We start from the raw sequence: 13,846 nt of genomic DNA on the forward strand, positions 1-13,846 counted from the left end.
CGCTGGAAGAAACAACATTTACTGTTGGGTTACAACAAGCAGAGACAGATTGATTTAGGATGTGTTGACAGGATCCTGTTGATGGAGTTTATTTGATCTTCTCTTAGAGGCAGAGCTATCAGGGATGGTTCTGATCAAAGCATCTTTATGCTGGAATGGCCTAGTTAAAGCCCAGACCTAAATGTTATCTATGCTCTGTAGTAAAACCTGAAATGTTTTTATTATTCACCTTTTCTATCCAGTTATATTTATGTCTTTACTGAGACCAACCAAAGTCAAATTCATTGTTTTTGTGTAAAAGTTGTCAAATCCAGTTGATTCTGGTCCTGATTCTGATTCTGGTCCTGATTCTGGTTCTGGTTCAGATTCTGAGTTCAGAGCAGTCTACCAGCTCATCAACTTTGTAGATGAGCTGGTAAATAACTTCCATCATGAAATTTCAGATGTCATTGATTGCATTGGCCCCATTAAAGTGAAGGTCGTGTCTAATAGGAACAAATCTCCATGGAGAAATATGCAAACAGATCTGCAAGACAATTTTGCCGTATGGCCGAACGTAAATGGAGTAAAACTCAATTTTGTTTATTATGAAATCTATTAAGCAAGACTGAAGTTAATCACTCAACTCTAAAACATATGATTTAAACATTCATTGCAGAAATTATAAACATTATCAGTGCTCAAGCGTTATTTGCCACAGTTGACAGACTCACAAACCAGCTGAGCTGCAGTCAAACACGGCCTGCAATGAATTTGCCAAACACGCTACAGAGAAAATTTTAAATATTAGAGGGTCAACATTCACTGCCACACAAAATCTAATATCCATTGTATGCCTAAAAAAAATAACACCCACAGCTTTTCTTCAGAAAGTCCTGCCTGTCATTTCATCTGATCTGATTCTAATAGTAACTCATGGCTCTCATCAGCCGTTTTCCCCCAGCAGTTTTCAAAGCACTGATATAAAAAACAACCATCTGAACAAATCATTCCTGCAGAATTACAGGCCGATCTCCAACCTTTCATTCATCAGCAAAATGATTGAAAAGCTGTTTCAACAATTAACTGCAAAACAACCAAAACTCTGAGTTCCTTTACATCTGGACTAAAAACCCAGCTGGTCAGATTTGCTTTGAAACAAAATAAATGAAACACTGAACAACATTTTGATGAGTAACGACGGCACTTTGACTAAATGTACTGTTTACTGGTTTACTCTGTCTTTTAGGACTTTTTGTGTTTTTCTGAAGTAAAGCACTTTGAATCGCCTTGGTGCTGAAATGTGCTTCACAAATAAACTCGATCGATTGGTTGATTGATTCTAATCTGCAGCAGGAAGTTCGACATCCTGCCTGAGACACTCCCACGTCAGACGGACCTCAAACGTTTTCACGAACACAACCGGCGGTACCAGAAGCTGGTCCAATGACCGTGGTGCTACTGGGCTTGATTGGCCATCAAACGGGCCTGACCAGAACCTCAGAGAGAACCTGTGGAGTCAAGAGGAAGATGAGAGAATTGATGCAGAAGGAGCCATTTTATGAGGCTCCACCTGTTTACTGCACAGAGTTTCTGCTGCTTCTCCTTATCAATCAACCAATCAAATTCATTTTATAGATCATTTCAGCAACAAGGCAGTTCAAACTGTTTTACATCATTAAAACACAAAAACCAACAATTCTTGGTTTTATTGGCTCCTCAGCAGCAAGTAGACAATATAAACATCACTAACTGTGTAGCAGCAGCTCTATGATCGGAGACCAGAAACAGTTTCCAGTTTTTAGTTTGTAACATTTAACATGTTTATCAGCAGATCATTGTTAATGTGAACTCTAGTGAATATTAGTGTTTGATGAAAGTGGAGTCCTACCTGAGCTGCAGAGACACAGAAGCAGCATCAGAGCTGTTTGCTCCATGTTTCCTCTGATGTGGAGTGAAGCTTCGTCTCTTGATGTGATCAGGATGTGGCTCCAGACTCTGAAGACTTCCTACTTTAAGCTTTTTTATCTGCTACTTCCTGAACGTCGTCACAGTTCAGGTCTTTGGCTGCTTTCAGAGACAACGCCTCCTTCCTAGGAGCTCATCATGAAGATGGGTTCAAACTGGGCCTACTGGGATTCAGAGGTTTCACCAGTCAGTCTCTGTTGTTCCTGTGTTTAGTTCAGTCCTTGTTCTGCTTGTGGCCGGAGTGGATCCAGGTGTGTCATCCACTGAAAGGGAACCTGATGTTGTTGGCAGCAGTAGCTCAGCTTCCCTCCAGGAAGGGGTCACAGCTGGACAGAAATGAGCCCAGGTGTAGCTGCTATGAAGAGGAGAAACAGAGAGAGAACATGAACTGAATGTCAGCAATGACTGCAGACAATGCAAGCAGGGTTTCCCCCCAGTGGATTATAAGCCTGGCAGCCCGCCAGGCTTTACTTGACCCTCCGCCAGGATAAGTGTTGCTTGTTTATGTTACTTGGATAATAATAATAATAATAATAATAATAATAATAATAATAATAATAATAATAATAATAATAATAATAATAATAATAATAATAATAATAATAATAATAATAAGCAGTATTGCAAGCATCTCTGTTGCTCTGAGCGTTTCACTGTCAGAGCAGATTTATTCCTAAAAGATAAGTTTATACTTTATGCATTTAAAGCGAGGAGAGCGGACCAATCACACAGTTGGCACCTCTGCATGTTGCCTCGTGCTCTATTGTTTGATCTCTGAAGTTACCTCAGCGCGGGTCACGCGAGCCTTCTTTCAATCAAACTGGACACAGGTTGACCTGTATTGTTATTTTCATCAACCCATTGTGAGGAATTATGACTCTTTGGAGAACTCTGTTATCAGGGTAAGAGTTTAAAACCCTCCGCATTAGTTCTGGTTGCGCAGCTCTTGTAGTCGCGCTTTCAGAGATGCGGCTGAGGACTGGTGAAAATGATTCATATTTGTGGACAAAAAATTATATGCGGCGTTTACATCTAGGGCTAAAACGATTCCTCGAATGATTTGAGTACCTTGATTATTAAAATTCCTGTTTTATTATTTAGCACAGTTTGTTCCGGTGTTATGCTAAGAAACGCATGCCTGGCCAAAATTGCATCCCCTATTGGGCATAACACCGGGTTTTCGTTGTTTTCGGGGGACCAATAAGCCTCCTTAAAAGGACTGGCGTAATGCCTGGAGTTCGGCAGCCTTTCTCCTCCGGGAGCTGCTGGTTCAGAGCACTGTGGGATTATTTATACAGGTAAGCGGATAGAGTGAGCAGTTGGTGCTTATAGTGTAAGTGTAGCTTTACAGACGAACCGCTCAATAAATTTCATATCACCTCGGTCTCAACAAACGGGAAGCGGAAATCATCCTAATGGTACATGGCTGGTCGATGAGCTTCTGAGTGACGAACGAAGGTGTCAAATCCCGTTGCTAAAAAAAGCTATAAATGGCTGAGCAAGGCACACCTGTCAAGTTTCCCGTTTTGGCAGGGAAACTACCGTCTTTTATCCCCTTTTTTCACATTTTTTAAAATCGTTTTCCTGTAAGTATTTCACTAGTTAGCATCATTCCAGGGAACCTGTGGGGATTTTTCCCATCTCTCTACTCTTTTTACAGTTACACAACAATAACAATTTATTTCTTGTGTGACCCCCACAAAGTGTGGTCACATTTGTTGGATTCAATTTTGATTTTAATTTAGGATTTGACCTTGTTTTGAAATTTTGGAGCAATGCCACGCAATAACACAAATGCGCCGCTAGATGGCAGAAGCGAGCCCTGACGGGACTGACGGTGCGAGATTTCGTTGTCGAGGAAGTTCCCCTCCATTCGGATGAGAGCTACCAGCACAGCAACACCGTCTCTGTGGCTCACTCGATTTTTTCCTGTTTAAACGGGTTGGTTCGGGTTTAAGCTGAAAACTGATATGTGGTAAACATGATTGTTCTGTTGGTCCCTAGTGTATTTGGTTTGTGTTATTTTATGTTGTCATTATAGTTAGCTAATAAGCTCTCGGTTAGCTGGCCAATTATGACAGAAAAGTATAGAAATTTAACTCAGAAGTGTGTAATCTGTTTTGGGGACTTTCAAGAGTCTGAATTTTCATTTATTTACCGATATTTCATCATTTAGTACATCAAGCCAGTCAAAGCAAAGGAAAACTGTGATCCTATACCAGGGGTGGGCAATCCTGGTCCTGGTGCAACACTTACTCAGAGAAATTCAAACACTCTTTATAAAATCTTCCATTAGCACACTTAGCAGTGAGTGAATGAGGATGATTGACAGCATTAAGGCTGTCCTGCTTCTGATTGGTTGTTTGTGGTCAGGACGCAGCATTTCTCTAGACAGCAATAGCAGCTCAGGGAGGAAGTGGAGGAGATTGATCTCTTCACAGATTATCTGTTTCAAACTGTCACAACATGGTGACAGCTTTAACAAATGTGGAAAAGCATATTTTTAAAAAATTACATTTATATTCTGCAGCTTGAACTAAATGCACATCGGGTTTTTTGAGAAGTCTGGATTGCTTCATGTATATTTTGTACGTTGCCTGTGACTGTTGCTGGTGGGGAGAGAGCTTTCAATGAGCTAACACTGATGATAAAAAAATTAAACAACCTATTTGCATGTATCTGTTGCATGTAAAATTCACCAGCAGTGAACATTGAGCTAGCATCAGCATTTGACCAATGAAAGCAAGGCAGCTGCAAGCCTTTAACATTGTGACGCTTTTTATGAGTCAGATAGACTAAAGAAATGGTAACAGCAGCTGTGAAGGGGGCCCAATTTTATTTTTCATCCTGGGGCCCAAGATTCCTGGCGGCGCCTCTGCTGCCCAGTGAGTGGTTCTGTCTCTGCGCTGTAAAGTTTATGTATGTGGTCCTGATTGGCCGGTGAGTTATTGGTTAAGCGGTTCAGTCCAGTGATGAGCTTTTGCGTTCGATTTGTCGTCACACATCACGCTGGTTTTATCTTATTTTATTATTATTTTCATAATAATTTTTCTGTGCTGTAAATACTTAGCATGTTTTCTGTGGCAAACCTTGAGCAAGGATGGAGAGTAGTAGGAGAAAGTAGCAAAGGGAGGAGAAGTGGTCAGTTTGTCCTCCAGGAGGATTCCTGGAACATCTTCAGATTATAAATCTGGAACATTTAAATGTATTTTTTTTTCATAAGTCATTTTTCTGTCATTTAATTTCAGATTTAGTCTTTGACCATCAGAGCAGAAAGGCTTCATAGAGGCAGAGGGAAATCTAAACATGAATCTGGATGTTCAGCCTCTGTGAGCTGAGTGATGCTAATCTGGACTGAAGCGTCAGCAACATTATCAGCTTTATTGCAACATAACCAGGTTTTTAGGGTAAATCTAAACTTTAGATCTTCAACTGAAAAAAGTTGTTTATTTCAAAGAGCTGAGATATTTTAGGCCCATATAACTAAAACCATATTTTATTTAGAATATTAAACTCTACCAGCTCCTTTATGTTGCTGCAGCAACATGCATTCATATTAGCTGAACCTCTGCAGCTCTGATCTAAAATTAGAGCCCAGTTGGGCCAAAGTTTGATAGTCGGGTCGGGATTCTGTGGTGTATTCTTAATAAGTCATCAGGTTTTTTCACATAGAAACCATAGAAACTAATAGCTACCTTGGACTAATTTCAATCTATATATTCATAGTTTTACTAAAAGAAAATAAACACTTTTTTTTGCATGTTTAGCTTTAGCCATATTTGGATAGGATCACAGTTTCCTTCTGCTCTGGCTGACATAATGTACTAAATTATGAAATATGAGTCAATAAATGAATCCTGTTTTCCTTTTCATGTAAAATTTAATAAAAACCTACTTTATATACACAAATAAAAAAAAAATTGTTGACTATTGAAACTATTTGATATTTCTATATTTTTCCTTGGTTGTAAAAAGAATAAATAGATTATTTTGTTATAAAGATTTAGTGTTTAAAATTGTTAAACTTGATTCTTATAATTCAGAAAACAGGAGCAGGAAAAGGAAATGTTGGAGACAGACTTGAACCTTGTTGCTGGTCAGGATAACTTTCCTACAGTCACATTTGACCTTTGACCCCCACTTTGCAGCGACCATCTTTTGGAGACTCATGGTGAGGAATCCTCTTGGTGTTGATTCACAGCAGCATTTATGAGTCCAGATTAACTCAAGGCTCCTATCACTGTTTAAATCACCAGGTAAACAGTTCTTTAATTCAGATCCAGACTGCAAACAGTCAGAACTGATCAACCAAACTGGTCTCCGTGAAGCTTCCTTTGTTAACCGGAACCATTCTATGTGGCAAAAAAATGCGGAAGAGCTAAAACGGAAGTGCGTGGCATATACCCCATTGTCAGAAGAAATGTACCATTCCTTACCACAACCAACCAATCAGATTCAGGAGGTGGGCCTTAGTGCTGTGAATCACTTCATGTACTCGCTGATAAATGTGCTTCCATCTGGCCATTACAGGAAAGCCAATTATCTGCCACTATTGGTGGCTATGCTAACTAGCCTTAGCATTCACAACAAGATCTGCTGATAGGAAAAAGTGGTAGCTGAGAGGAAAGGGGGATGGGCAGTGCCACACAAGATTGTGATTGACAGCACCAAGACCCACCTCTAATTGGCTGCTTCTAGTTGGCACTGCCTGGCAGTAGGCAGAGGAGCAAAAAAACTTTTCACAGATTATCTGTCCCATAGTGACGGTTTCATCAAGTATATATATATATATATATATATATTTATAAGAGGTACTGCAGCTTTAAGAGTGAATGAAACGTCTCATTACAGCTGTATAATTAACTCAGTAAATGATGCAAGACAGAAAAAGGACTTTTATTATCACCAGCTGTAAAATGAATCCAGAGCAGGATTAAAGCTTCACTTGTTGTAAAGTTTGGTAACAAGATGCAATCTTGTTCTGTGGCTGTTAAAGACAGTAAAACACAAACATCTGAAGCATGTTTTGCTTATTTACCAATTAGAGGTGGAATTTATTTGAAAAATCAAAAACATCCCTTGATTTATGTGTTAATATTCTCTCGTCTATTTAGTTGTTTAGTGTAAATAGTAAAAAATGGAAGCATCTGCAGTGAGTTTGCTGGGATTATTTGTATTCTCCCCAGACTCCCACAGTCTTTCTGTCCCACTCCGATGTGGACAGACACTTGACAAAGAAATGTCCCAGATCGTGCTTGGAGATAGCTCGTCCTTTCAGCATATTTTCTGTCGCCGAGTAGCGCTCCGTCAGAGGAAGGTCGCCTGCAGAAAACACAAACAAGTTACAACTTTTTATTAGTATACAGAAATAAAATCCTGTCATTTGAAGGAGGAAAGTTGCAGCTAAATACTTGTTTTCTACTGACTAGCAATGTGAGGAGGCATAACGGCCACGTAGTCGAGCCCGGATGTTTTCAGGACCGCGTACATCCGGTCATGATCCTCCGTCACTGGGACCAGACGAGGCGGGACTTTGGCGCGATCCCACAGGAGGAACGCTGGGTGGGAAATAAATGGGATGATGTGATAAATACAATATAAAAATTTAAATATCAAGTTTTTCATGGGCTGCACAGTGGCGCAGTTGGTAGAGCTGTTGCCTTCCAGCAAGAAGGTTCTGGGTTCGATTCCCGGCCCCGGTCTTTCTGCATGGAGTCTCCATGTTCTCCCTGTGCATGGTGGGTTTTCTCCGGGTACTCCGGTTTCCTCCCCCAGTCCGAAAACATGACTGTCTGTCTAAATTGGTCTGTCTAAATTGTCCCTAGGTGTGAGTGTGTGTGTGCATGGTTGTGTGTCTCTGTGTTCCCCTGCGACAGACTGGTGACCTGTCCAGGTGACCCCGCCTCTCGCCCGGATCGTTAGCTGGAGATGGGCACCAGCACCCCTCCCGACCCCACTGAGGGACAAGGGTGTTAAGAAAATGGATGGATGGAAGTTTTTCATGTCAAAATCCACCCACATTCACTAATAAACAGCATCTTTAAGCCTCATACCTGACATGCAGCCGATGACTTTGCGGATTCCTCGTGCCTTCATGGCCTCCACGATGTTCCTGGTGCCTTCAGACATCATGGTGGTTGGGCCTAATCGGCAAAAATACCATCAGTCTGTTACAGCAATAATAAATATACATGTAAATCTGAGCTTAAATGTGTAAAAACTGATTTTTCGCAGATTTTATTTTCTTTTTTGCAAAGATTCAGCAAAGATGAACACCCTGTGACTAAGCAGATGTTTTTCTGTACAAGAATAAGTAAATTACAGGAAGGAACTTTGGGGAACCCCACATGTGATTTTCATCTAAAAAAGTTACCTACTGGGACAAAGAAGTCCCTTTTCTTTAGATGTCAGAGAGAGTCTGTGTTAGAATATTATCTTACATAAACCAGAAGGACAAAGGTGACCCTTAGTGAGTAATTTGTAGTATTACACCCTGAAAACATCTTCCTGGACAACTAGAAGTGTCATAAAATGAACTTGTTGCAAGAAAGAATTGCACAGTGTGAAGAAAAAATGCACACTAACCAGTTCATGGAGAAAAAAAAACTTTCAGTAGGAAAGGCTTCAGCTAAACAATCAAAAATTCATCATTTACATTAAAAATATTATTTAACTTTTTCACCCAATTTTCTATTCTGCTTGACTTCTAAAACATTTCAGCAGTTTAACTCTTTTTCCATTTTTGTCCTATAAATTCTACCAAAAGCTTACATGAAAATAATTCAAAAACTAAAATGTGTAAATAATTCAAATTGGTACATAATTATAATAATTAAAAATATATTTCAAGAGGATATATTTGTTATAATAGTAAACTTTAAATGAAACTTTCTTCCAGTCATTTTCTTTTTTTGATGGTAAACTGTGTAAAGTTAGTTAGTTAGTTAGGGTTCTACATTTGTTTCTGTGTGAATTCTTAAATTTTTTTTGCAATTCTTTTAAGTTTGGCATGATTAGTTTTTAACATTTTTTAAAATCTGACTTCCAACTATATGTAACAGTTAATATTGTATAGAAATCCACGTGTCATTACTTCCAAGTTTGGGTTCATGTGTAATGGGTGAAACAGCACCCCCTCCTGGTGGTTGGCAGGGTTGCCAGTTCATGAGAGATGGGCGCGAGGCAAGTTCACCGAGTTTAACGCTCCGGTAAAATGTTATGTTAGCTTGTTGCTAACATGAAATGCTGTTCCTCGTAAGGTGCTGTACCCGCTGTGATGAACCCGATCAGTCGATATTCCGTTTCGCGCAGGTATATATTGTTTTATTTGTTTGTATTTCTGTCTAATATTAATGTATTAAATACGGCTGTTGGGCCAGTTGATGGGAGATGGGCGCGAGGTGCTGAACCCGCTGTGACGAACCTGATTCCTGATCAGTCCATATTCTGTTTCGCACAGATAAACGACGTTTCATCTCATTCCGTCTCCTGGCCCATATTTACACAACGCAGAACTGATTGATGCTGATCGATCAAAAATTACCGAGGTTACATATATTCAAAATATATTTAAACATATTTAATACCTGACTGAAATATTAATGAAAAATATTTATCCCCTTGCTTACTTTTATTATTATTATTATTATTTTAATCAGTTATGCTTTTGTGTTCCCATTTCTAAATCTGCCTCTGCTATTGTCACTTTCGGAGTAAAAGCGCTGCGCTCTCTCCCTCCCCACAGCTTATCAAGTGTTGCCATGGCGACTGTTGTGCGTTGCTCGGTAGCGTTACTAAGATTTTCAAATGTGTGATTCATTAATCATGTGGATTATAAAACTCTCAAATAATACAGAAAAAAAGTCGCTACATTTATTGCTAGTTGTTATATAGGGGTTTGAAAAATTGCTAAGTGAGAAAGTGGAAACTTCTCGCGAGTAAAGCTCATCCACACACTCCGCCATTCCGATTGGCTCCGCCCACTTTTCTGGAATTTTTCACATTTTGCCAGAGGGCGGGGCTTAGCTTTCAGAGGGGGGCTAGCTACACTTTAATCATGGAAGTGTTCAAACAAAAGTTTCTCCATACCTTTCTCTCATTTATGGATACAAATATTTCTGATTTATTATGAGAAGCCTTACTGAGGTCACTCCTAGTCCCCAGGATGATGATGACTGCGTCCTGGCCTTCCATAGACTTCCTCACGTCGTCTTTATTCAGGACGTCACCCACCACCACTCTGGACGCCTTGTGGTCCGCCGGCAGCTTGGATGCGTCCCGCACCAGAACGGTCACGCTGTATCCTGGTGAAAAAGGAAACAATTAAAATCAGAAACGGTCAAAGTCAGGTATTTACAGACGCTGCTGATCCATTCGGACCGAGTTTGAGAAAAATGACTCTAGATGTGAATAGCTTCACTTTATTCAACTGAGTAACAAATAAATCGAAAAAGACGTTTAATTTTACCAGTAACGCCCCAAGAATCCCACCCTTTGTGTTCAGGCGAGATAGAGGACAGCTATCGCCTTATTATGACTCGGCAAAACGCCGACCTAACGGTTAACATGACTCAGCAGATTTCACGGCGGGCAGAAGGAAATGAAAATGCTGCTAAAATGACACTTTTCTCATCATATGACACATGTTTGTTATTTTACAACATTCTGTAAAATGCTTGCAGACCTTAGGACTCACAATTGCTGTAAGAATAAATAAATAAAAGCTTACATAATATATGTGCAACCTGATTGGTTCAGAAAGTAAAGTAGATCAAGCTAAAAAATATTTTCAGTTCAATATTATATTGTGAAAATGTTTAGCTTTTCCAAGCATTTCTATATGAACTTTATTAGTTCCCTTTTTAGTTCAAAATTCTTTATATTATTTTTAATGAGACAAAAAAAATTACAAGCACTATTTATTAATTCATTACTGTCAAAACTTGCATTAAGAGTGAACTTTTGCATTGAAAAAATTATTATTTTAAGAATGTTTGTATCTGAATAGCAACTGCTTATTACATTTTGTTAAAATTAATCTTGAACGGAAAATAAATGGGCTTCTATGAGATTTTTATGCATTGTACTAAAAATAATAATAATAAATATATATATGTTCACAGACGCTGACGCACTTTTGAGTGGAAAACATGAGATAAGTAAACAAACCCCGGCAGCCTGTTTAATAAACATCCACACGACCTCCGTGATTCCCGGTCGCTTCACCCCGCACAGCTCACCTGCAGCCACGGCTTGCGGCAGCGTCGCCAGCCCGGTCATTCCCGTGGCGCCAAATATCGCGACATTCTTTATGGACTCCGACATTATTTGAACTGGACGAGATTGCGACACAGCAGCTATCTGACCGAAGAACAGCAAGGTTTAATGTTTGAAAACATGAAGAAAGGCGTTTTATAAAGTCCTACAGAAACACTTCCGCCGCACAGACTCCGCCCTCCTGAAGATTTAAAGGAGCCGCGCTGATTTCCCCTTCTTCATTAACTTTTATTATAGCGTTATGATGATATTTAGTAGGAAACATTTTTCTGCAATATGAAAACTGACTGTCTTTTCACAGTTTGGAATGATCACTAGAGAGGAAAAACAGTTCTGAGACCAAGCCGGCCCAAGGCATGAGAAAACAATGCACTGAACCTCTAGTCTTTTAAAACTGTAGATCTAAAATGTTTAGATTTGTCTGTCAAGTTTAAGATTTAGAGAATCTGGCAGGTCTGTTTTTTAAATGTATTAATTATTAATTTGTAAATGTTAGTTTCAAGATAATTATTTATATTGAAGATGTAACTACAAACGTAATATTTAGCCAGAAAGTTATATGTTTAAATAACAAGCTAAATCATGTCTCCAAACAAAATATTGAGTTTTAAAGCCAAATTTTAAGCTCCAAACTAAATTCTTAGCCTCTTACCAGCTAAGTAGTTCATAAACATGTAGCTTCAAAAGATTTAGCTAAAATGCTAAATATTTAACTTGGCAGCTAAATATTTAATGGATGTGTTGAAAACCAGAAGTCAAATTTTTACTTTTGAAACTCTGAAATTTCCCATTTTTTCTTGAAAATTTCTGAGATTAATCTCAAAATTTCTGAAAAATTTTCTAGCAAGTTTTCACCTTCAAATTCAGAAATTTCCTTCTTGTTTTCCTCTATATTTCTGAGATTAATTATAGAATTTCTCAAAATGAAAATTTTTCCGCTTTGAGTTCTTTTTTTAAATTGTGATCTTTTTTGGCGGTCATTTTCTCAATTTTGTTTTCTATTTTTAAGACCCCTATACAAACTGACAATATGTGTAAGAAAAAAAAAAGAGGATTTCATGTGAAGCGCGCCCCCTGGTGGCTGCTGGTATAATTGTTCTATTCTCTCTCTCTCTCCGCACTGATGCTGCTATTTCTCTCCAGCATCACCGGCGGAGAGCAGGAGGAGGAGGAAGAGGAGGACGGAGCGGCTGTGTCAGGTGGAAGCGGAGGACCTCTATGGATATCATCATCGCCCTCCACCGGCTCTCCTCCGACTGCAGCTCCCGGCCGGCGTCTCCCGCTGCTGCGGCCGCATTGTCCCCGCGCCGCACGCTCCGTGCGTTTGTCCCGATGAAGCGTTTCCTGCGGTAGAGGGGAAGACGGAGCCTCCCCCCCTCCCGCATTCATCCCCGCTCCGCTTATCGATCCAAACCCGAGCAAGCAGCAGTCCGAGGGCGAATCTAACGGTAAGGCCCCAACATTTCACCGCGTGGCTTTCTTTTGTTAAATATATTTTAATTATTATTTTTACTGTGTCATTCCTTGCGTGAGAGGAAGGACTCGAGGTGCGGGGTGTTTTTTATTGCAGGGAAGCCGGCCTGCATTTGGGTGCAGGTTACCGCAGTGATCCGGTGGATTGGACGCGCTGTTTGACGTGTTCACACACACATGTGTTACGTGATCCACGCGTGGAAATAATTCACACGCGTTGGCCGGCTGTTTTTGATCGTCTTATTTGTGAATAGAAAGAGGTTGTAGAGCGGAATGGCGGCGTAGTTCGTGGAGTTTTGTCGTGTTGCTGCATCTTTTTGGGCTTCTTTAAGGCCCTCAACTTGCTGTCGTGCTCAGTGTGTTACTTTATATTAGTTTGGTATCAACTATTGCACGTCGTCTTTCGGCAATAAACAGCGTGAGCGCATTTACAGAGAAAACGGTTAACAGCAGGGGTGTCAAAGGTGTGGTGAGGGGACCGTTTGCAACCCATGCGCTGATTTTGTGTGGTTCATGAAACTAATTTTCACCAGGAGACACTATATATATTTAAAATTACTTTATCAAATTAACTGTTATAAAGAAAATATTACAAACTGTTACAAAAATGCAAAGTAATTAAACTAACTAATTAAACTGTCAATATTATGTAAAGTCAAATTTTTTTTAGCATTATATCACAGAACAGTGCAAATACGCAAGTAAATTTCTGAGATTTATCAACATTTCTGAAGAAACGCAAATATGTTAGCACACTTGAAAAAAGATAAAACTAACTTACAAGTAACTGTTCAGGAAGGAAAGGAGCTTCCATGTACTTACATGTTCCATTAGTAGATTATTCCCTTATAATAATCAATATTAAGGAATAATTGACTTACAAGAAGAAACTCTATGTAGCTGAAAAGCTACTTGTTAGTTATTTTTGTCTTATTTCAAGTGTAATAAGACATTTGCACTAGAAAATATACAAAAAACTTGGTAAGATTTTGTGTTTTTGCAGTGTATAATGTTATCCCTTCATCAAAAACAGACATGAAGTGTTGCTTTGATTCTTTCATGCATGTTTGAGGAATCATTAAATTTTCAACCCACTTCCCCAAAGCTCCTCTTTCTGCCTCAAAGAGTGCGCCATCCCCGCTCCTCCAGA

At 39.5% G+C, this 13,846-nt stretch overlaps 2 protein-coding genes across 9 annotated transcripts in view; one reads left to right on the forward strand and one right to left on the reverse strand.

The window, feature by feature from the left end:
* Nucleotides 1–6,822: 6,822 nt before the first annotated feature.
* On the reverse strand, nucleotides 6,823–11,403 carry blvrb (biliverdin reductase B). The gene is made up of 5 exons (XM_008426591.3): nucleotides 11,187–11,403; nucleotides 10,089–10,250; nucleotides 8,001–8,090; nucleotides 7,374–7,505; nucleotides 6,823–7,269 (listed from the first exon to the last, which is right to left on the reverse strand). Exons 1-5 carry the CDS (start codon nucleotides 11,269–11,271, stop codon nucleotides 7,115–7,117), a joined length of 624 nt encoding a protein of 207 aa, XP_008424813.2. The 5' UTR covers nucleotides 11,272–11,403; the 3' UTR covers nucleotides 6,823–7,114.
* A 911-nt stretch (nucleotides 11,404–12,314) lies between these two features.
* sptbn4b (spectrin, beta, non-erythrocytic 4b) overlaps nucleotides 12,315–13,846 on the forward strand; it is an 83,860-nt gene continuing 82,328 nt past the window's right edge. For 2 of the 8 annotated variants that reach the window (XR_014090426.1, XM_081614228.1), the window contains exon 1: nucleotides 12,315–12,671. The gene's annotated coding sequence lies outside the window, so the exon portion shown is untranslated. The remainder of the gene's footprint in view (nucleotides 12,672–13,846) is intronic. The other 6 variants (XM_081614226.1, XM_081614227.1, XM_081614223.1 and 3 more) reach the window with 4 other exon arrangements.

This window comes from Poecilia reticulata, chromosome 13 (genome assembly GCF_904066995.2).
Source record: "Poecilia reticulata chromosome 13, P_reticulata-male-v2, whole genome shotgun sequence".
Lineage (NCBI taxonomy): Eukaryota > Metazoa > Chordata > Actinopteri > Cyprinodontiformes > Poeciliidae > Poecilia > Poecilia reticulata.

Bases quoted from the DNA above. Each gene is read 5' to 3' on its own strand.
- blvrb (XM_008426591.3), bottom strand. From the start codon at position 11,271: ATGTCGGAGTCCATAAAGAATGTCGCGATATTTGGCGCCACGGGAATG. The intron at 10,251-11,186 runs GTGAGCTGTGCG...CTTTTTCACCAG, and splicing joins GCCGCAAGCCGTGGCTGCAG to GATACAGCGTGACCGTTCTG. The intron at 7,506-8,000 runs GTATGAGGCTTA...TTTCCCACCCAG, and splicing joins AGTCATCGGCTGCATGTCAG to CGTTCCTCCTGTGGGATCGC.